The 22,142-nt window shown below is 38.8% G+C and overlaps 1 protein-coding gene across 2 annotated transcripts in view; it reads left to right on the plus strand.

Moving 5' to 3' along the window:
* Nucleotides 1-22,142, plus strand: part of LOC131223893 (phosphatidylinositol 4-kinase alpha 1) — a 126,624-nt gene that overhangs the window by 52,557 nt on the left and 51,925 nt on the right. For both annotated transcript variants that reach the window (XM_058219456.1, XM_058219457.1), the window contains exons 15-17: nt 15,973-16,162; nt 16,571-16,707; nt 16,857-17,010. In XM_058219456.1, coding sequence (XP_058075439.1) covers nt 15,973-16,162; nt 16,571-16,707; nt 16,857-17,010 — 481 coding nt within the window. The remainder of the gene's footprint in view (nt 1-15,972; nt 16,163-16,570; nt 16,708-16,856; nt 17,011-22,142) is intronic.

Below are 22,142 nucleotides of genomic sequence, written 5' to 3' on the forward strand. Positions count from 1 at the left end.
ATAAATGCATATATTCAGTCTGTTTGTTATGTAGCTTGGAAAGTTGATAGGGTTGTAATGGGACCGAGACTCCCTCATCTGTTTCCTCATGTATCGGGTGTACATTGTAGTGACCAGGAAATGTTCTATTTATTGTTTAAAGTTTAAACCTTCCTGGGAGGATACATTGAGGAAGATTGTTACTGCATGCTTGTAGGAGAAAAAGTGGAGAGGGGCAAACATCAAAGAGATTGGAGATGGCTATAAATTGTTATATATAGGGAGGGATGACATTATGAACTGGTAGGGTTAGTTGTAAATAAAGAATTGAATGATAGAATCATGGAGGTTAAGGGTAAGGGTAATAGACTTATGATAGACAAATTGACTTTGTTCTGTGAGATAGTCAATGTTGTTAGTGTGTATGCAATTCAGGTGGGGCAAGAAGAAAGTGCTGAAAGATAGTTTTCGGACGTGCTGGATGAGCTAATGCAAGGATTGCTAGGATAGTGCTCTAAGACGTGTGCATTAAGAGATAGGGGAAAAAAAGAGGAGGCAAGTGCGAAAGTTGCCCAAGAATAACATAATGAACTTGAAAGGGGAAAAGTCTGTATTGTTTTGAGGAGAAAGTGGAATCTGGATGCAGAAACAAGAGAGAAATGGATGCAGACGGCTGAGTATAGAAAGAGTGGTAATTGCAATCCGGTTGTTAATCTAATTGATCCAAGATCCAAATTATTTGAGGAGCTTTGTCTGAATGGAAATGCTTCTTACAGAAGAAAAATGCATGTGCCTTAATGCAATTGGAAACCTTATGTACACAATGAATTGGCTCAACATAGCGTATGCTGTTGGTTTGGGGAGCCGAGGCTTCGAACATTGAAACGTTGTTCAGAAGATTATGAAATATTTGCATAGTACTAAGAACTACGGGTTAAGATATGGGAATTCATCTCTTATTCTTAATTACTGGATGCATATTATTCACTTAGGGCTTGTTCGATTTGGTGTAGATACAGGTAAATTGTGGTAAAAGCACAATAATGAGGAGTGCCATCTGTTTGAAATATAAAGGGGAATTTCATCTCGAATTTTGAACCGAACTCAACCTATTAAAGTGAAAGTTCTGTGGGCTCCATCATGATGTATGTGTTACATCTACACCGTCCATTCATTTTCTCAGATCATTTTAGGGCATAAGCCCAAAAATGCGGCAGATCCAAAGCTCAAGTGGACCACACCACAGAAAATAGTGGGTTCAACGGTGGGCGTCACTTCCTTTGGTGTGGTCCACTTGAGCTTTGGATGAGCTCAAAACTGATCTGCAAAAATAAATAAACAATGTGGATAAAACTCACATCATGGTGGGGCCCACAGTTTTGGTATGTTCACATGGCAAGGATGTCACAGAAATTGAGCAACCCTTCACCTAATAGAGAATGATTTGATGATAATAATGTGAAGAAAAGAGGAGAAGATTGAGAGAGGAGGAGAGTTTGGGAAAGATGTTGTGTTAGGCTTGCTTGCCCTAACACAATATTTTATTATAATAGAGCATATAGTACAACGCAGGAGAAGAGGAAAGTGTGCACATGCACTTACACTAAGAGGGCCACTACTAACCACATACACAATACGCTAGCATTCTCTATACTCCCCATCAAGTTAGAGCATAAATGTTGATCATGCCCAACTTGTCACGAACACGATGAAGAGCATCTCGACTCAAGGACTTTGTAAGAACATCAGCAAGTTGATCCGCAGATCGAACAAAAGGAGTGACGATTTCCTTAGAAGCTACTTTCTCTGAATAAAGTGACAATCGACCTTAATATGCTTGGTTCACTCGTGGAAAATCGGGTTATGAGCAATATGGATGGCCGCTTGGTTGTCACAGTGAAGAGGAACAAGATTCGAAGGAGGATAGCCAAGTTCTTCAAGAAGGTTGCGAAGCCACATGAGCTCACACGTCGCATGAGCCATAGCACGATATTCTACTTCAGCCGAGGACCGGGCAATAACCGGTTGCTTTTTGCTCGTCCATGTTATAAGATTGCCACCTAAGAAGGTACAGAAGCCAGATGTAGAGCGGCGATTATAAGTACTACCTGCACAATCAGCATCGGAATATCCAGAAAGATGGAGATGACCATGCAACTGAAAGTGGAGGCCAAGACTTGGGGTTGATTTTAGATACCGAAGTATGCGGTAGACAACTGTGAGATGGGAAGTATAGGGAGCTTGCATGAATTGGCTAACAATGCCTACTACAAATGAGAGATCTAGGTGAGTAATAATCAGGTAATTAAGTCGGCCTACAAGTCGTCGATACGTCTCGGGATCAGTAAGGAGAGCACCATCATCTGGTCGAAGCTTCTACGTAGTATCCATGGGAGTGGTTGCAGGCTTGCACCCTGACATGCTGGTCTCCATGAGAAGATTGAGCGCATATTTTCATTGTGACAAGACCAATCTAGATGATGAGTAACCAACTTCAATTTCGAGGAAGTAGCGAAGAGGACCAAGATCCTTGATTTCAAACTTGGTCTTCAAAAGTTCTTTGACCTCCCTCATTCCAATGGAATTACTACCGGACAGAACAATATCATCCACATAGACAATGAGAACCATGATGCCCGTCGATTGATGACATATAAAGAAAGAATGATTGGCATGATTACGAACAAAGCCGAACTCCAAAAGAGCCTGGCTGAATTTTTCGAACCATGCATGTGGGGATTGTTTGAGTCTATAATGAGCCTTCTTGGATATACAAGCATAGGGTTGTGAGAAGCAACAAAACCAGGTGGTTGATGCATGTAAAATTCCTCTGCAAGGTCCCCATGGAGAAATGCATTCTTAACATCAAGTTGAAACAAGGGCCATGATAAATTAACGGCCAAGGAGATCACAATGCGAATCGAATTAGCTTAGCCACCGGAGAGAATGTCTCGAAGTAATCCACACCATGAGTCTGTGTGTAACCCTTGGCAACAAGACGGGCTTTATAGCGATCAATGGAGCCGTCTGGAAGAAACTTGATTGTATAAACCCATCGACATCCAACGGGTTTATGACCTAAAGGAAGTGGCACAAGGTCTCAAGTATGATTCTTCTCAAGAGTAGACATTTCTTCTATCATCGCCTTCGTCCAGTCAGGACTTTGAAGAGTATGTGAGAGAGACCGAGGTATAGTCTGTGATGAAAGGGAAGTTGCAAACGATTGAAAAGACGGTGAAAGATGATCATATGACAGTAATGGGGTGTTGAGTACAAGATCGTGACCTTTTGCTCAAGGCAACTAGGAGATCTAAACTCGAGGTAGGAGAGTCACCTGAGCCAACATCCAAAGTGAGCAGAAGGGTAGATGGTTGAGCGTGTGAAGATTTATTTCGACGATGATACACCCGCAGAGGCTTAGGCTCACCCAAATCACCAACAGGATGCTGAATGGAGGGGAGAGGAGTTTCCCCATGATCACTAGTGGAAAGAGGAAGAGGATAAGAGTCATATCCCCCTGACTCTTAAGAGGATCACAGAGGGATCGGCTTGGAGCTGAGAAAAAAGAAATATCCTCAAAGAAGGTTACATCAGCAGAGACATATTTCTTGCGATTCAATGAGTTAAAACATTTATACCCTTTCTGACTCCGACTATACCTTAGAAAGACACATTTAATTGCCCTGGGGCTAAGTTTATCATTACTTCCTTCCAAAATTTGAACAAAGTATGTGCAACTAAAAACTTTAGGTGGTAGAGGAAATGGATTATCATGAGGATACAATATAGTTAATGAAGATTTGTAAGACAGGATACGTGAGGGTATACGATTAATAAGAAAAGTAGCAGTTAGAAGAGCATCACCCCAAAAATGTTTAGGTAGATGCATACCATGTTCTTACAAGAAGGACAGAAAGACAGTAGACATGTATTCCCCCCCCCATTATTAGAATGAAGGGTTTTGATGAAACATTGTAATTGAGTGCACACTTCATAATAAAACACTTTAAACGCATCAAACACTTCACTTTTAGATTTCAAAAGATAAATCTAAGTCATGCGTGAATAATCATCAATAAAGGTTACAAAATATCTAAATTCAAAAGTGGAGGTAACTGGACTTGGTCCCCAGACATCAGAGTGAACCAGAAGAAAAGGTTGAGATTTCCTCATAGAAGAGCGAGGAGGAAACATAGCACGATGATGTTTAGACAATTCACAAATATCACAGCATAATAGTTTAGTGACAGATAAGGAGGGAAACAAAATTCTCAATTTAGCTATTAATGGGTGGCTTAAGCGGCAGTGCCACTGAGTCATGGACTTTTAATCCAGAGAAAGGGTACTAGAAGCAGCAATGGGTGTATAATCGAGAAGATAAACGCCTCCTCGCTCATTCCCCCCACCAATCACTCTCTTCGTCTGTAGGTCCTGAAACAAACAATAAAAAGGGAAGAAGGTAATAAAACAATTTAATGATTTAGTAAGAGAACTAACAGACGATAAGTTTAATGGAAAGCGAGGCACATGTAAAACTGAGGACAGAGACAAGGAAGAGAAAATAGGGATGAAACCAATCCTAGAGATGGGAGTTTGGGTTCCATCTGCGATTGTGACATATTGAGTGTGAGGAGAAGGAGAATAAGAGGAAAAGAATCGAGACTTACCAGTTATATGGGAGGAAGCTCCAGAGTCTATGACCCAGGAGGTAGGAGAGGATGCAAGAAGAGTAGTACCTGACTGGGCCAAAGTTGCGTGAGATGACTTAGGAATATCACGAATGTGAAGCCGTATAAGGGCATCATATGCAGCCCAAGCAATGATAAGAGACTCCCCTGAAGTAGACTGTTTAGTTGTCGGGGTGGAAGACTGTGTCTCATGAGCAACCGTGGATGCAACAGAAGCAGCGACATACGTAGGACGACCATGTATTTGCCAGCAATAATCAACGGTGTGATTAGTTTCACCGTAATGTGAACAAATGCGGGAACCATCACGTCCACATCCACCACGACCACGAAGACTACGATCATCATGATTGCGATCTCCCTCGCGGCCTCTACCACGACAACCAAAATCAGAAATGTGCCTTGAACTCAAGGATGGTACCTACAGGCCAAGAGAGGACTGATCACCAACAAGATGTGCGGAACGCTCGGGTGACACACATGAATGAGAAGGAAGAGTAGAGATAGTAGCACGCTGACACATGGCATAGACTGTCGTCAATGGGGGAGGAGGATCCTGCACAACAACTTGATCTTGTACATGAAGATAATCGGAATTCAACCCAGCTAGGAACTGCATGATACGAGTATCATCCCGCTGCTTATGGGCATGTTCATGATCCTCTTTACATTTGGAAGGAAGAGGCTGATACATATCCAACTCATCCCACATACCCCGAAGCGTCAAATAGTAATCTTTCAATGATCTGAAGTTTTGTTGGAACCTACCAATTTCTTGAATAAGCTCGAATATCTGTGAAAAATTCTAAGATTCTGAGAACATATTATGAAGTGTATACCAAATGCCTTTAGCTGAGGATAAAAACATCATTGAGTGGTTAATCGAGGAATCCATACTATTCAACAAACATGCAATAACTTGATAATTCTCATTTGTCCAAGACTTGTAGGTAGCATCTGTAGAGCTTGGGGGATCATACAAAATATACGACAACTTCTCATGGGCTCCTAAGAACACTTTTACAGATTGTGTATATTAAAGATAGTTGTCACCATTCAACTTAGTGGAGGTAATCTGTAAGGGGTTGGATTCAAGAGACCTTATGCCAAGAGATGAGGGCCCTTTGTCAGCCATTGGAGAGTCCAAGAGAGATAAACCTATGCTAAGAGAGGCCCTACACCTAGAAGGATTGATTCAAACAACTCTATCTCACTCAATCCTTCAAGATAATAAGAGATAAACCTCAAACAAATAGCAATCATCCAAAATACCAAGAAACTCAGTGAAAAACGACCCAACCGAGTGAAAAACGGCCCAACTGCACGTCCGTTTGAGGTTAAAAACCTCTCAAATATTGATCTTAAGTAAAAACTCCTCCATGGGTAGCTTGGAAGGAAGATTTCGGTCCATTTTGAGCAAAGAAACCAAAGAAAAGCTTATCAATTTGAGGTAGATCGAAGAAAAACGGAAGATGGGCCCGATTTTTGAATTTCTCTATTTTGCCCAAAATGCCATGAAAGGAGGTCCAAAAAATTCTGAAAAAACCATGACAAATCTTCTAAAATCAAGATCTATCAAACCCCTAAACTTTTAGCTCAAACGAAGTCCATGTGTCCATACAATGCTGACGTCAGTAAGGTGACGTGTCGCCTCTCAATCTGTTGGATGCGGAATGCCTGGATCTATGCTCTAATACCAAGTGGAGAATGATTTGATAATAATAATGTGAAGAAAAGACAATATTTTATTTTAATAGAGCATATAGTACACCGCAGGAGGAGGAAATTGTGCACATGCCCTTACACTAAAAGGGCCACTACTAACCACATACACAATACACGAGCATTCCTTATATACCTGTCAAATCCTACCGGAGAAAATACCAAAGTAAATCATTATTACTTATTTACCTTAAATTACAGGTAATTATGTGGAACCAAATAGGGCCTTATGGGTGTGGTGTTGTTTCATGGGCTAGTAAAATGTTGGAATCTGTTGTGCAATCAACTATTGAGTCATAGTAAGTGGCTTTGAACTTAGCTGGCATGTAAGTAGTGTCGATATATCACTTCTTCCAAGTGATACCTATTCCAAACATCATTAGAAGTTCAAGCTCTATGTATTGTGATAATCATGCTGCAATTGCAGTGGCAAGAAAATCTACAACAACATGGAAAGACCATGCATATCCAAAGGAGAGTCTAGTACATTTGAGATATCATCTGGAAAGGTGAGATCAAAGTCACATGGATGGCTTGTCGCTTTGTTATGTGGTATGGAAATGTGTAAATGGTACGCTACTTTCTCCAATATGTGGTTTGCTAGGGGTAGGATCATTTGGGCCACCCAATAAAGACACATAGCTTATATAACATAGTTTTATATATGAATTCATATTGCAACATGTGTATATTGTATGATGAGAGTTACTATATAGATCCAATGTTTTATGTATTGGTACCACACCATATATCGCTCTCTTGGGATATGGAAACATATCAGTATTGCATGGGAGACATTGCATGCATCGGGGAATGTATTGTAGTCTGAGGGATACATTGAGCAATTATGGAATTTTAATGGAATTTGATGATATGTTAAAAGGCACCTAATTACACGCTCAGAACTCAACATTACAAATTGAAAACTATGCATAATAGGTTTCCATTGTATAAGGGCCCAAACTCTGTGCATTCGGAATAAAGTGACACAATTATATCAAAAACTAGTTCATATCATTTAGATTTCGTTCCATAAAAGTAATAAAATAATGATGTGTCCAAACACAAAAAGAAGCAAAAATACAACTCGAACTTATTTCCACATGGCTTTATGGGGCAGCTAGAAATCATTGTCCCTTTCTAAAGGTCTTTTCTTTACTTACTAAGGTTTCCTTCAATGACATTCTGAAAAGTTGGGAGAGGATTTCTTGAGATTGCTCCCTATGATCTGCATGCTGTAAAGTTAATTTGGATGGTAGCAGGTCTTGGTCACCTTGCTAAATTGTGTGCTTTTGTTTGTTTCTTGTCTAATAATTGCTGCTTGTTTGTTAATACTGCATTGATTAAAAGAAGATAGTTGAAAGATCACAAGAGAAGTTGCAATAAAGTAGTTAAGTATTAACAAATGGATCGAGGAAAGGGTGTTCAGCTGGCAACAATTAGGGTAGATGACATAGCTCTGCAGGAGGAAGATGATGTGGGAAAGTGGGAAACAGTCTATCGGAAAGGGAAGGAAAAAATCAGGAAAAAAAAAAACGAGTTCTGTCGGCATACCCGACATTGTTTGTAGAAGGGTTTCCAGAATTGTGGGAACCAGTAAAGTTTCGAAAGGGTCTTCTCGTCTGCAGGGATAGTTACGGAGGTTGTGTTGCCTCGTCAAAGAAACTCTAGCGAGAGCAGAGGTTTCACATTCGTTCGAATGAGTTTGGAAGGGCAACTAGCTAAAGCAATCTAAGAACTTAATGGAGAGAGCTTTGGGGGAAACAAATTGAGAGTTCAAAAGGTGAGGAATGGACCAGAGAAGTATAACAAAACTGAGCTCAAGGAAAAGAAACATGGGCCGGAAATTTCCAAAGAAAAGATGAAGGAGATGAAAAGGCTAAATGCATTGGGTAGTTCGGATCCTTCCATGATAGATACAGGAGCGAACACAAGAAGATCTTTTAAAGAGGCGGTATTGAACACATCTAATCAAAGAACCAGGGCAACTGATAATCAAGAGGACAGATAATAGGTGGGTTTGGAGGGCAGATACAAAGGTAGGTCCGGAAGTGAGAATCCATGAGAAAATTCTGAATGATTCAATGAAATCCTTCGAGTATTATTTTGATGTAGTTGTATGACCATGATTAGGAGATTCGATCTGCTACATTGGCTAATTTGCTGCGAAGGTATAGAGGAAGAAGACGTACTCATTAAATTGTTATGGGAGAGAACACAATGCTTGTTTCATTGGGATGCTAGGAACACGCTGAAATGGTATTCTCTGTTTGTACATCGAATACAAGTGGTTTAGTCACAAGGATTGACAAATGGGAGGATTGGTCAATCTTTGGTTGGGAGGAACATTGGTACCAAATTTGGTACACCCCTCTCGAATTCTGGATAGACGATATCATAAGAGAGATCGGAGCTTGCATCGTGTCGTTGTTGGCCATTGACAGTCGTACTGATAATAGTGAAGGGCTGCGATTTGCAAGAATCATAATTCGAAAGAAAAAATAATCCGTGTATCCGATTTTGATAGGATTGAAGGTCGACTCTACAAAGTTAAGATTGCGGTACTACAAGAGCAGAGCGAAATACTGAGAGATGTCTGAGAAGAGGGCCACTGTGCGTTAATGGAGGTTGCATGAAAGAACGACGAAGGAGGAGTATTGTTACCATTCTCCAGCGAAGCACGATACCTTGAAGAGAGTCGGTGGCTCGATTTGTTTTCGTAAAGAGGGGGCTGGAGTATTGTCAGAGATGATGACACGTGGCAAAATTGGCGTAGACATGCGGACGCGTGGTGACAACATTAAAGGAGGGGGCAAAAAAGTATCCAGTCTTCTCCCACTAATACGGTGCTGACACGTGGAAAGGCTTCAGAAGACATTAGTAACTTGTTGTTTTTTCAAACTCGAGTTATCTAGCAAAATCTGGTACGTGTGTGGGGGCTCAAGCATGTGATGGCTCGAAGTTGAATGTCACACAGGTGGAGGAACTTGTAAGTCATGACACATGTGAAGATTATTGCGTTCCTAATCCCTTATGCAAACCAAGTAGCCCAAAACTTTCGAGAGAATTTCAAGACCCAAGTTTCTCCCCATCTTGGAGAGAATAGAGAAGTCCTCTTCGACAAATACTTTTTTCTCAAAGTGAGTCAAGCTTCGACTCAAAACAAGAGATATCTTTTATGGACAGGTCCAATGAGGTTTGTGGCAATCTTTTGGGGGTGGATGATAATGCAATTGTTTGTGTTATGAAAAGTTCAAGAGAAAGCTTCTACGATTTGACACTTAGTTTTAAGTGCCAATTCTTGTCGGACACATCTCAGAGAGATACTTTAATAGATAAAGAAAAAGGTGCTTCCTCAGGGCAGATGGTTATCCACGACAACTACTTCAATTCAAATCAAGGAGGGTCCCCACGGTCGGCGAAGAAGATGTACAATGCCATTTCATCAGGATGAATGTGGTTTTGTTGACTTCGATGTCCAGCATCAGTAACCCCTTTAGCAGTTAGGCAACAACTGGAAAATAGGGAGGCCAACGATACGAGTATATTACAGGATAAATCAATCATTGCAGAAGCAACATAGATGCATACATGAAGAATTACAATGGCCGAAGGTATGAAGAGGATAAAGCTGGTTACAATATAGGTTGCACGTTTTGTTGGAGTGACTTTTGGGGACAGACTGGAGGATTATGTGTCCTATTTTGAATGGGTAGGAGAAAGGGGCAGGCCGGTCATCCCAAAACACGTCCAAAATTGCGATAGAGGAAAAGTGTCTAGAAGAGATTAGCAGAACATTCGATAACTTAATAGTTGTTTCAGTAGATTGGCGTCAGGTGGGAAAAAAATCGGTAAATGAAGATTATGATTTGGACTGTTCGGGGCTTGGGGTGAGCGCAAAAAAGAGGGCAGCTAAAAGACGTGCAAAAGATACAAAATTCAGCTGGTAGCATTGTAGGAAACAAAGTGGCCAGAAACAGACCAAAGGCTGATAAACTCAATTTAGTGGGACATGGAAAGTCAATGGTTAACAGTGGATGTGATTGGAGCATTTGGAGGTATTCTATTGATATGCAGTTCGACGATCTGGAGCAAAGAGGATAGTTGAATAGGTAAATACACAATATCAGTGGTTCTAAAGGAAAAGGGGTTCGATTTCAGATGGTGTTTTTCTTTGGTTTATGGGCCATGTAAATTGAAACATCACGATAAATTGTGGATTGAACTGGATCTTGTCATAATAGGTGGGACTTGCCATGGTGTGTGGGAGGAGACTCCTGCGTTATTAGAGTGCTTCATGAAAAGTCAAATAGGGGTCGGATCTCTAAAAGCATGAAATTTTTTTCCGAATGGATATTCAAAAATAAGATGATGGACCTCTCGTTAGGAGGTGCTAAGTTCACATGGTTGAATGGACAAGCGACACCAATTATGTGTAGGTTATACAAATTCCTTATATCCTCATAATGGGTGGAGAAATCTCCGTTAATCAATCAAAGGGGTCTACCTGGACCTTTTTTGGATCACTGTCCGGTTCTTTTGGAAGTGGATGAGGAGGATTGGGGGCCACAACCTTTCCGTTTTGAGCTAGCATGGTTAGAGATCGAGGGATTTGGGTCAAAGATTGTTGAGTGGTAGTCGTCCTTTATAGTTGAAGTGGGTGTTGGTGTTTCTCCCTTCCAAAAATTAAAGCACTTAAAACAGAAGATAGGGGAATGGAAAAAGAGGTTCTTTATGGCCGAGAGGGGGAAAAGGCTGATACCTTTTTTGAAATTCAAAGGTTAGATTCCAAAGAAGAGGAAAAGGAACTATCGGAGGAGGAAAAGGCTTGAAAGGAAGTGTACAGAGAAAACTACGACACTAGGCTGAGGGAGGAAGAGATCAAATGGCGACAAAGGTCTAGGGCAACCTGGTTGAAAGTGGGGGATAAGAACACCAAGTTCTTTCACGCGATGGGTAGTGCGAGAGAGTGAGTAAATAATATCTCTTTGTTAGTGGTTGATGGTCAAAGGATTGAGGGGAAGTAAAAAATATGCGAATCCATAGTCCAATTCTATAAAGACCTATTATTGTCCAAGGATAGGGGAATTAGGCCGTCACTAGATAATTTGCATTTTGAATGAATTTCGACCGAAGAGGTGAACTTGTTGGAACAAGCTTTTTTAGAAGATGAAATTAAGAAAGAGTGGCAGATTTGGGCAGTGATAAGGGTCCATGTCCAGATGGTTTTTTGATAGCATTTTATCGGAAATTTTGGGAGTGCGTGAAGGGTGATGTGATTGGCTTCATGCAAGGATTTTATGAGAATGTCTTAATTGCACGGCAATTAGGGGATACTTTTATTGCAATGATTGCCAAAAAGGAAGGAGTAGAATGTCTGAAAGACTTTCGACCTATCAGTCTGTTGGGGGTCCATATAAGATTTTATCAAAGGTGTTGGCTATAAGATTCAGGAAAGTGTTAGGCAGCGTTATTTCAGAATCTCAAGGGGATTTTGTGGATGGAATCGTCAGTTACTCTCTCTTGGCCAACGAATGCGTTGACTCTTGCCATCGAAAAGGGTAGGAAGGTATAGTTTGCAAGCTTGATGTGGAAAAAACATACGATCACGTTGATCGGATATTTCTAGATTATATGTTGGACATATTGGGATGTGGACCAAAATGGTGCTTTTGGATTTAAGCTTGTGTCAGATTGGCAAAATTTTCCATATTGGTGAATGGTTTGCCGAAAGTTTTTTTTTTTTTCCTATTTCCCATGGGCTTCGTCAAGGCGATCCTTTATCCCCTTTCCTTTTTGTCACAATTATGGAGGCCCCTAGTAAAAATGGATAGACAGAGGGGTTCAGGTTGGACTGGTGAAAGGCTTTGTGGTGGATAACATGAATTTTTAGATTTCTCACATTCAATATGTGGATGATAACCTCTTATTGTGTAAGGCAGATGACTTCTTTGTGGAAAATCTTTGTTTTGAGGTGGTTTCTGGTTTGAAAGTCAATATATCCAAAAGTGAGATTTTTGGGGTCATTTTCAAAGAAAGAGTGTAGGCTGTTGCGGAAGTATTTGGGTGCAGGGGAGCTTCTTTTCCAACACATACTTGGGACTTCCGCGTTGTATAGGGAGACTGACGAAGCATATATGGGACAAAGTTATCAAGAGATGTGAAAGGAAGATGTCAAAATGACAGTCGAGGTACTTATCTATGCGTGGGGTAATGGTAATGATAAAAACATCTATGTCGAATCTCTTAGTCCATTTTGCCTCTTTTCAAATGCCCAAAATCCATTCTGAACGCATCAACATTGGAGAGACGAAGAAGGGATTTTTTGTGGGAATGGTCGGGAGGGAAACACAAGTTCCATCTTATGAAATGGGACAAAGTTTGTAAACCAACGGTTCAAGGAGGAGCGGGTTTCTTAAAGTTAAAAGAGATGAATCTAGCTTTATTAGGGAAATGGGTATTGAGGTTTGGGTCGGAGGGAGGCTAGATGGAGGGAGGTAATATCAAAAAAATATGGGGTAGTGGAAGGAGGTGGTGGACGAAGGCTTCATCTTTGTATCGATGTTCTTACTTGTGAAAATTGGTAGCATCCCTAAAAGCGACTGAGAGGGAATATGCTTTCATTTGGGGGATGGTAAGAGAATCAAATTTTGGGATGATAGGTGGGTGGGAGCAATGTTTTAAATATTGATGATATTGGCTGATATATCCCACGATATTTCTTGTATCCCAGATGTGCGATACAAAATGCACAGGTAGTGCCGATATATCCCACATGTTCAATCCCGTGAGCCTTTTCAATTTCTGATCCTTTTTTTTTATTGAAATTATGTTAAATGGTTGCAAATCCATTGGTTCTTCATGTTTTGCATGAAAAATCATGGAATTGGAACTTTGATTTCAATATCCATTGGTTCTTCATGTTTTCCATGTTTTGTTTTGAAAATTTCCTTTAACCAACTGTTAATTGAGACTAATTTCGAAGTATTTAGGAGTAGTTGATAAAATGATCGTCACATACACTCTAATTTCGAAATTTGAGTATAGGTGGTCTGATTTGGAAAAAATTTGAAATTTCCCCAATTTCTCCCATATTACTTGCAATGTTGCATTCCAAAGATGAAATCAAGCATGTATGAGGGCTAATCTACCAATTTGTTAAGTCCTTGCCAATTTTCGAAAAATAAAAATAATTTTTAATTAAAAATTAATAAAAAAATATTAAATATTATTTTTTTCAAAATTTTCCTTCATCTAGCTTTCAATTGAGACTACTTTCGAAGAATTTAGGACTGTTTGATGAAATGATCATCACATACGCTCTAAATGTTATGCATTCAATTTGAATATAACTGTATTAGTTTAGTCAGACAACGCAGAACTTAGGACCCTATACGAAGGAAACCTATTATGTGAACTTCTTTTTCGAGATATTATTTAAAAGTGTGTACTAAGGTCTTTTTTGACAATCCTTCAAGTTTCATTGAAAAATCCAACCATTTTTCCAATCTTTCCCCATGTTTCCCAAAAAGTGCGATAAATTAACCAATACAAACAATATATCCCGTGTGAGAACCGATATGTATCTTTATCCCAAGGATGCGATACGAAATGCGATATTGATATTTCAAACACTGGGTGGGAGATGTGATGTTGGGTGAGAGGTTTCCATCATTAACAAGGCTAGCTAGGGAAGAAGGTGAGTAACAATAAGAGGGGAGGAGGTAAAATGGGTCCCTATTTTTAGAAGGAATCTATCGGACGGGGAGTTTGAAGAGATGGTTCTATTCCTTGAGATGTTATCAAAGATTTCTCTTGTGTTATCAAAACGGATTCCTTGAGATGGTTCAAGTCTAAGTCAAGCTCATTCTTAGTTAGATCTTTCTATCAATTCTTGATTACGAGTGAGGAAAACTTTGAGGTATCTTCCTTTGGCATTACGGTGCTCCATTGAAGTTGGTGGCTTTTGGTTGGCTAGTAGGTAGGACTAAAGTGCTAATGATAGACAATTTGTGTAAGCGGAACATGTATAGGCATGGCGGGGCGATAAGGAAAGAAGGGAAAAGGTTGTGGCGATTAAGTTTGGTAGTGAGTCTATGGGCTTTATGATAGGAAAGAAACCAACGTTGCTTCAAAAGCAAAATGAGTGGAGCATTTCAAGTTTTCAATTGGGTAATTCTTAATAGGAAGGAGTGAGCAGAAGCATAGATTTTACAATCTACTCTTCTTGTCCTTTGGGGGGTGTCTCTATTGGTGTAGTTGTATTTTTATATATTTGTATATTTTGGCTTCAACCTTTTTATGATATATCATCTTTGTTCAGGAAAAAAAAATGCTGTTTGTTTAGAAGGTCTATGTGATTAAATGCAATAAAGTGGGGGCTTAAGATTTGAAGTGGTTTCTTGCCGAGCTTCCAGTTGTTGAAGATGATTCCCATAATTCTATTCAATGACATAAAAAAAGGCTCTTTAAAATGCCTTTAGGCTTTTTAGAGTTTGTTTCCTCCTGCTTCTGAAGGTAAATGCCTTATTCTCATATTCAACGTTGGGTCTGTCATATTTGATTGCTTTGTCAATAGAGGTTTGAGCTGGAGTCTTTTGGGAGCATGCCTTTCTATAGCTTTTATATCTCACATCCATTCTTACTCTCCAGTTTAATCTTATTTCTGTCAGGTTTGCGTCCTAATTGGTGTTTATTGTCAGAGCAAGCATGCTAGGACATTTTTATCTAATGTTTTGTATCTCCAAGTATGTCAAGTATTTTACACATTAACGCGAACATCTCTAGATGAGAAAGTATCTATTGATACTCACTAGTATCTGAGTTAGTCATCAAGTACTAATTTTTGCATGTTGAGATAGGTAGTTGATTTTGACTATTCATATTTTGCCCATACCATGGATGAGCAATACCTCCAAAATCAATCGTCTGGTAGTCATAGTATTCCTTAACGGTAATGGTGGCCGTTATGGCCGTCACCATTATCGTTACGATACGGGAATGACCGTTACTGCCCTTTTTTTTTTTTTGGACAAAAAACTGTATTGGCGGGGACTGTTACGGGTCATTTTTTTTTTTCCATAACGGCCGTTACGACTGTTATGACTCCATAACGTGTAACGGTTGCCACCGTCAGTAACGGCCATTATAGCGGTAATCCTAGTCACCGTTTGGATAATTCCTCTGGATTACAATGTGGTTTACAAAACCTATGGCTTCCCTTTCTGGTAATCCTTGTCACCGTTTGGATAATTCCTATGATTACAATGTGGTTTACAAAACTTCCAGCCAATGATCCATATTCAGTGGGCAATAAATGTTCTAGTTGGTATCTGGATAATTTGACTGGTGTTAGTTTTGGCATATGGTCCATTGAAAATTGGGCCAACAGATTAGCGGTCCAGATTTGTTACATCTGTGCCACATATGCTAGACATAGTGCTAGATAGTTGACTTAGATATTAATATTTTCACCTGATCTTTTCCCTTTCTACATTTACTTCTGCAGATCTTGTCTCCATTGCATCTTATTGATGTATTATTGCATTTATCTAATCAAATTGGTTGTTTTTGCATGTCCCAGAGCCTCGCTGGGTTGGTTTGCGCATGAACCAGAATGGTATGACAACAATGATAAGACTTTTGCTCAAAGTGAGGCTCAGTCTGTTTCTGTATTTGTCCATCATCTTATGAATGAACGAGTGGATTCTTCTCAATTGGATCCATCTGTGAAAGGTCGGGCACGCGAAAATGGAGGTTCCGTGAGTAATGTGGTAGGTTTTTTTGCTTTTATAAACCTACAATTTGTAGTAGGATTTACATTTTAAAAAAACCAAAAAAAGAAAGAAAAAGAATAGAGAAAGAAAAAGAAAATCAAAAGAAGTTATAAATCACCAGTTCATCATCTTTGTGGTTCGCTGCACCACATTTGAACAGTTTTATATTATATACCGTTGATTTAAAATGTGGTATTTTGTTCTTTTTCAGCTTCTTTGTTCACATATATCTGTTTTGTGTAGCCATTAAAAAAATGTATCTGTTTTCTCTAGATGAATCAGTATCATCCCATCTGGGGCGGAATCGAGACCTATGCTATATACTATTGATTTGAGAGTTACTGCCTTGTTTCTTTTTTGGTTTCAGCTTCTTTATTGAAATGTATCTGTTTTTTTTTTTTCTAGATGGATCAGTATCATCCCATCTGGGGCCGAATGGAGAACTATTCTGTAGGACGAGAAAAACGAAAACAATTACTGTTGATGCTATGCCAGCATGAGTCTGATAGGCTTGATGTGTGGGCACAACCTGAAAATTCCAAGTAATTTTCATTAAATTGCTCATTTGAATCTTTAGTTTTGCAGTTTACTTGGTGGTGCTGTTTATAATGTTCTTGGCGAATTGTTTCTGGACTGCCACTTTCGTGACTTCTGTGTGAAATTACCTAAGTTCATTATGTCCTTTTTACAGGGAAAATACATCCTCTCGACCTAAAATTAACTCAGAAAAGTGGATCGAGTACGGCAGGACTGCATTTTCTGTGGATCCTCGGATTGCTTTGTCCTTGTCGTCAATTTTCCCAACAATTTCTTCTTTGAGGGCTGAAGTAACTCAGCTAGTTCAAGTATGTTTCTCATCTTCACATCAGTTCAGATGAGCTGGATGGTTTTATTTTCAACCTCCCTTTTGAACCATTGAAAATTCCTGCTGCTTCTCAATTCTCATAGATAAAATATTGGAATTTATGTTCTAGATCTTGCTATTGCTATATGACTATGCCATTGTTTTGAATCACACCATTGAAACAAAATCTTATGGTAAACAATTTGAGTCTTGTGCTCAAATACCATTTTCTAAAGATCTAAATTGAATCTTATGATTTTGGGTGAATATTATGACATGATTTGAATCTTACATATCAGTATATCACTCAAATTTTAAGATTCAATTGAGGAAGTTTTCCTTTCCAAAGTTATTTGGAGCCTTTTAAACAGCAATTAGGATCTTTCTCACTCGCAAGTAGTGGTTTGTGTGGTTTAGTTTTGCAATTCCTTTCTCAAAGCACTAACAATGCAAAATTGGAGGTTGCTGAAATGGAGAGGCTAATGCAAAATTGAAGCGTTCGAGTAAGGCTCTAGAATCAAGAGCCTTAAGAATTAGTAGAACCATGGCAATATCTGCAACTTTTGTAGGAATCAACATAGATGCAAGGCTAAGTGCTGGACGTGGACATAAAGTTTATTGTATAGGAGTATTTTTGTCATATTTGCTTTTATTACTTTAATATAAGAGAAAAGGGGGTGGGGATGTGGCACCCTAACCTATTCTTTTCTTCTGTCACCTTTTCTTTTCTTCTCTTCTTCTCTTTCTTTCTTCTCTTTTTCATCGCTACTATACCAATCCACACATTTATTTCTCATAAAGTTCATTTCATTGAGAGGAAACTGTCTAGTTGGAAATGTTGGTATTTGTTATTGGGAGGCAGAATGACATTGATGAAGGCCACGATGTCAAACATGTGTCTTTATTACATGCTGCTCTTCCAATGTCCAACTAGTGCTCAATGTATATTGGAAAGGATTTGGCAGGATTTTCTTTGGGAAGGTTCATAAAACAAAAACCAAGTTTCATTGCACTAGTAGGAGGTTTTAAAAACCAGTTAAAGGAGATTGGAGAGAGTGGGTGCATTCTCTATTCAATCTTTGTAGTCAGGGATTCGCTCTTCCAGGGTTAGGGACTCCCATATGTTGGCGTAGTTCATTTGGTCTTATAGAACCCCTTCCCAGCTTATCACTTTCGGTTGGTTGGTGGGTAGAAGAAGGGTTCTTACCATTAACAATTTGGTGAATAAGCACATGATCATTCCTAATTGAGGATCTTTGATATTTTCCATTGCTCTTGGGTTATGCTGGCATCAATTGGTCCCTTATTTTTGATGTGCTTGGATGTGGAGTTGGCAGTGAGTCTCTTTTTGCTTTCAGATTTATCGTCTAGACGAGCATAATGAGATGCTTTTGTATTTGACAACGGCTTCCAGGTGAGGTTTTTAGCAAGGGTTAAAGTGGATGTAAATGTGTGGGCTTCGTCCCTTGAGCGATTTTGCGGGCACCTCTCCTATTTCATTTATTTATTTATTTTTGTTTTTTTCTATTTGCTCTAATCCCAAGGCATATATTTCTCATCTTCACCTTGTCTCCTTAATAAAATTGCACGGCCTTTCAAAAGAAAAAGTTCATTTTGTTCTATTTAGATGATGAATGTGGATGAGAAATTGCTTAAGGTTATCCTTTTTCTTTTTCTCCTTTTTTTTCCTGGATTTTTCATAATCCATTTTGTATGTATTCTAAAGTATTTTCAACATATATTACCGACTCAATGATTTGGGTTTTGATTTGACCCTATGATTTCATTTCGATTTTCAGTTCACAAATTGTTCCAATCACTTGACAATATTAACATTCAACAGAAGCTGTTTTGATCCTATAAATCTACAATGCTAAATTCTTGTCTCTTTTTAGCTTTAAAATATATACATATTTAATGTAGAGAATTACGGTACTTACGGCGAAGCTAGCACACGTTTAATGATAGAGAATATGAGTACTTAAGGATGAAGCTAATGTTCTAAATCGTTTTGCTAGCTTTCAACATATAGATGGAGTTTCCCTCCAGTGATTTTCTATGATAAAATCGACTTCTGTTTAACTTCCAGCTGTGTACTAGACATCTCCTTGACTGAACTTTTTGTGCTTGTCTGACATTTTATACAGTCGTAGAGACTTCGTTTTTGTTTTTTTGGTTCCCAAAAATACCATTTCTTTGCCACTTTCTGAGGTGCTCCTATGCGATGACCATGAGTCTGAGAGCGATAGCTATCTGCTGGTGGAAATATGACTGTTTGCTTCTACATGAACCTTATATAATGAAGTATTAAGGTTCTCACTTGGAAAATTGTTCCTGTGCTCTGGTAAACAAGATTGAGAAGAGGCATGGTACATCTGTTCCCATATGAGTGCTTAAGGATGAAGCTAATGTGCTAAATCGTTTTGCTAGCTTTCAACATATAGATGGAGTTTCCCTCCAGTGATTTTCTATGATAAAATTGACTTCTGTTTAACTTCCAGCTGTGTACTAGACATCTCCTTGACTGAACTTTTTGTACTTGTCTGACATTTTATGCAGTCGTAGAGACTTTGTTTTTGTTCCCAAAAAACCATATCTTTGCCACTTTCTGAGGTGCTCCTATGCGATGACCATGAGTCTGAGAGCGATAGCTATCTGCTGGTGGAAATATGACTGTTTGCTTCTACATGAACCTTATATAATGAAGTATTAAGGCTTTCACTTGGAAAATTGTTCCTGTGGTTGAGAAGAGGCATGGTACATCTGTTCCCTTTGTCGATGTCTAGCTCTGTAACTGAAGCTGAAATATAGTAGTGCTCATCAAAAGAATGATTTTTTGGTTGTATATGGGTAGCTTATTTATTTCTTTGTTCCCATGCTATGGTATTCAAGGTACAGAAAAGGCATGGTGCATCTGTCTGTTATTCCATTTTAACTCTGTAACTGAAGCTGAATTATCGGGGTGTACATCAAAAGAATATCATATATGGGTAGTTTATATACTTATTTTGTATGGCCTATAAACTAAAGAAGGTTTAATGATGCATGTGTTTTGTTCCTGACTAGTGTTTTAAATAGCGCGTAGCATATAGCGTAGTGTTTAGCCCTCTATACTGTGTAGCGTAAGCTACACGATACTTCTATTTTTTTAATTTAAATAATTTAAAATAGGATAAATAATATAAATAAATATAAAATAGCAAAGAAAATTAAAGAAAAAAGGCATAGGATGTCAAATAGATCACTAACAAAAGAACAAAAACAAGAAAGATCATACAATCTCCAAAGTCCAAAGTCTCAAGTCACAATCACAAATTTGTCAAGTACAAATTCCATAATGTTCATGTAACCAAGCCCCATTAAAAATGTTAAATGTTCTACTCTAAAATCTAGACTCTAGAGGTCTAGATGTCATCTTCCTCGTCAAGTAGCAAGTCATCGTCGTCATCATCATCATCATCATCCATTCCTTCACCAACTCTTTCATCATTAGCATGTCCATCTGCATCATTCACCGCTTGTAGTTCCTTATCTCTCTCTTCTACGACAAGAGCTAGAAATTGTTCCATAGGACCACTTATGCATTAAAAAGAGGTCCATTAGAATTTCTTTTTTAAAGAAAAGAACATATAAAACATCATCTTGAAAGCTATAACTAAAATTTGTACTTAAAGGAGTTGCAACCTTTCTTTTCTTGGAGGAAGGGGTAGGATCTAGACCACCATCTGATGGTGCATTGCTACTAGCAGGATCATCAAATTCTGGAATAGTAGTAATGGCACTAACATCAAATGCTACGTCTTTATCCTCTCTAAGCCAAGATGTATCTTTAGGAAGAGTGGGGTCTTCTTTCTCAGTAATCCACTTATCATCAGAAGCAATATGGTCAACCAATATGGGGTCTACTTTAGCTCTCCTCTTCATGCTTCTCTCCCTTAACTTCGTATTATACATGACATAAACCAAAGAATTCAACTTTTGTTGCTCCGGTCTATTCCTCTTCTTCGTATGGACCTATCATACAATGATTCACATAAAAAACTTACTACTATACTAAATTACTAATTACTAAATAGCTAATTTAGATTTTAGAATATATCAAACTAAAAGAAAAAGGAACCTATGCAAAAGTACTCCAGTTTTGCTCACAGCTTGAAGCACTACATGTGAGATTTAAAACTCGGATTGCAAATCTCTTGAGCTGTGGCGTTCTCTGTAAGACCCGAGGCCCCAAAATCTGGTTCGTACACTGGATAGCCGTTGACTGTGGGTCCATTGGTTCTGAGAATGTTTTGACTTGATCATAATGTTGTTCTGTTATCGAGCCGCAAGCCGTATTTCAACCCGATGTCTGAATTTTAATATACGGACTTAAAATTAAACAATCTGAGAAATGACAATTATGTCCTTATTTTATCTGGCGAAGCCTCATCATCGAGTTTTCAAAATCCATTAGGCCCGAGAGCCTAACCGTTGTGAGGGTAGTCGAGTTACGGAGTTACCAACACTAGATTTACGGAATTACCAACGCTAAATTTAGGGACATGACATTCTCTCTCCAAAGCATGCCCACCAATCAGCTACACATCAATTAAAAAATAAAATATTAAATGTTTTCATCAATTACACAAACATATTATACATAAAGAATATAAAAGTGCAAATATAAAATCACTTGGTGAATGATGCATCATCGTATCCATCACCAACTCAGAGCCAAAATCCTCTCTTTTTAATTCATATTCATCCAATTGAAGATCAACAGCAGGCAGCAACATGATCTTACCTATCAAGGATCATCCTCACCATGCACTCATATAGCTCGCATTTTATCTCGGGGTGGGAAGAGAACTTGTCTGAATACCATATCTGAGGATTCAAAATGTATCTGGCTGCATGCAAAGGGTGATGAAGATGTGGAGTCCACCTTTGATCTATTTTATTCCAAATTGGAAGATGTCTTTTTTACTTGATTGCAATTGAATGTAATATTCTCCTTTGCAGAGTCCATCGGTTCATAAATAAAGCACATTGCAGGCCTCTCCTCTGAATCCACTTCTCTTAACACACTCACCAATGGCATGGTGCTCTTCACGCACAAGGAATCCTGCTGCCAAAATTTCAGATTAAACA

This window comes from Magnolia sinica, chromosome 13 (assembly GCF_029962835.1).
Source record: "Magnolia sinica isolate HGM2019 chromosome 13, MsV1, whole genome shotgun sequence".
NCBI lineage: Eukaryota > Viridiplantae > Streptophyta > Magnoliopsida > Magnoliales > Magnoliaceae > Magnolia > Magnolia sinica.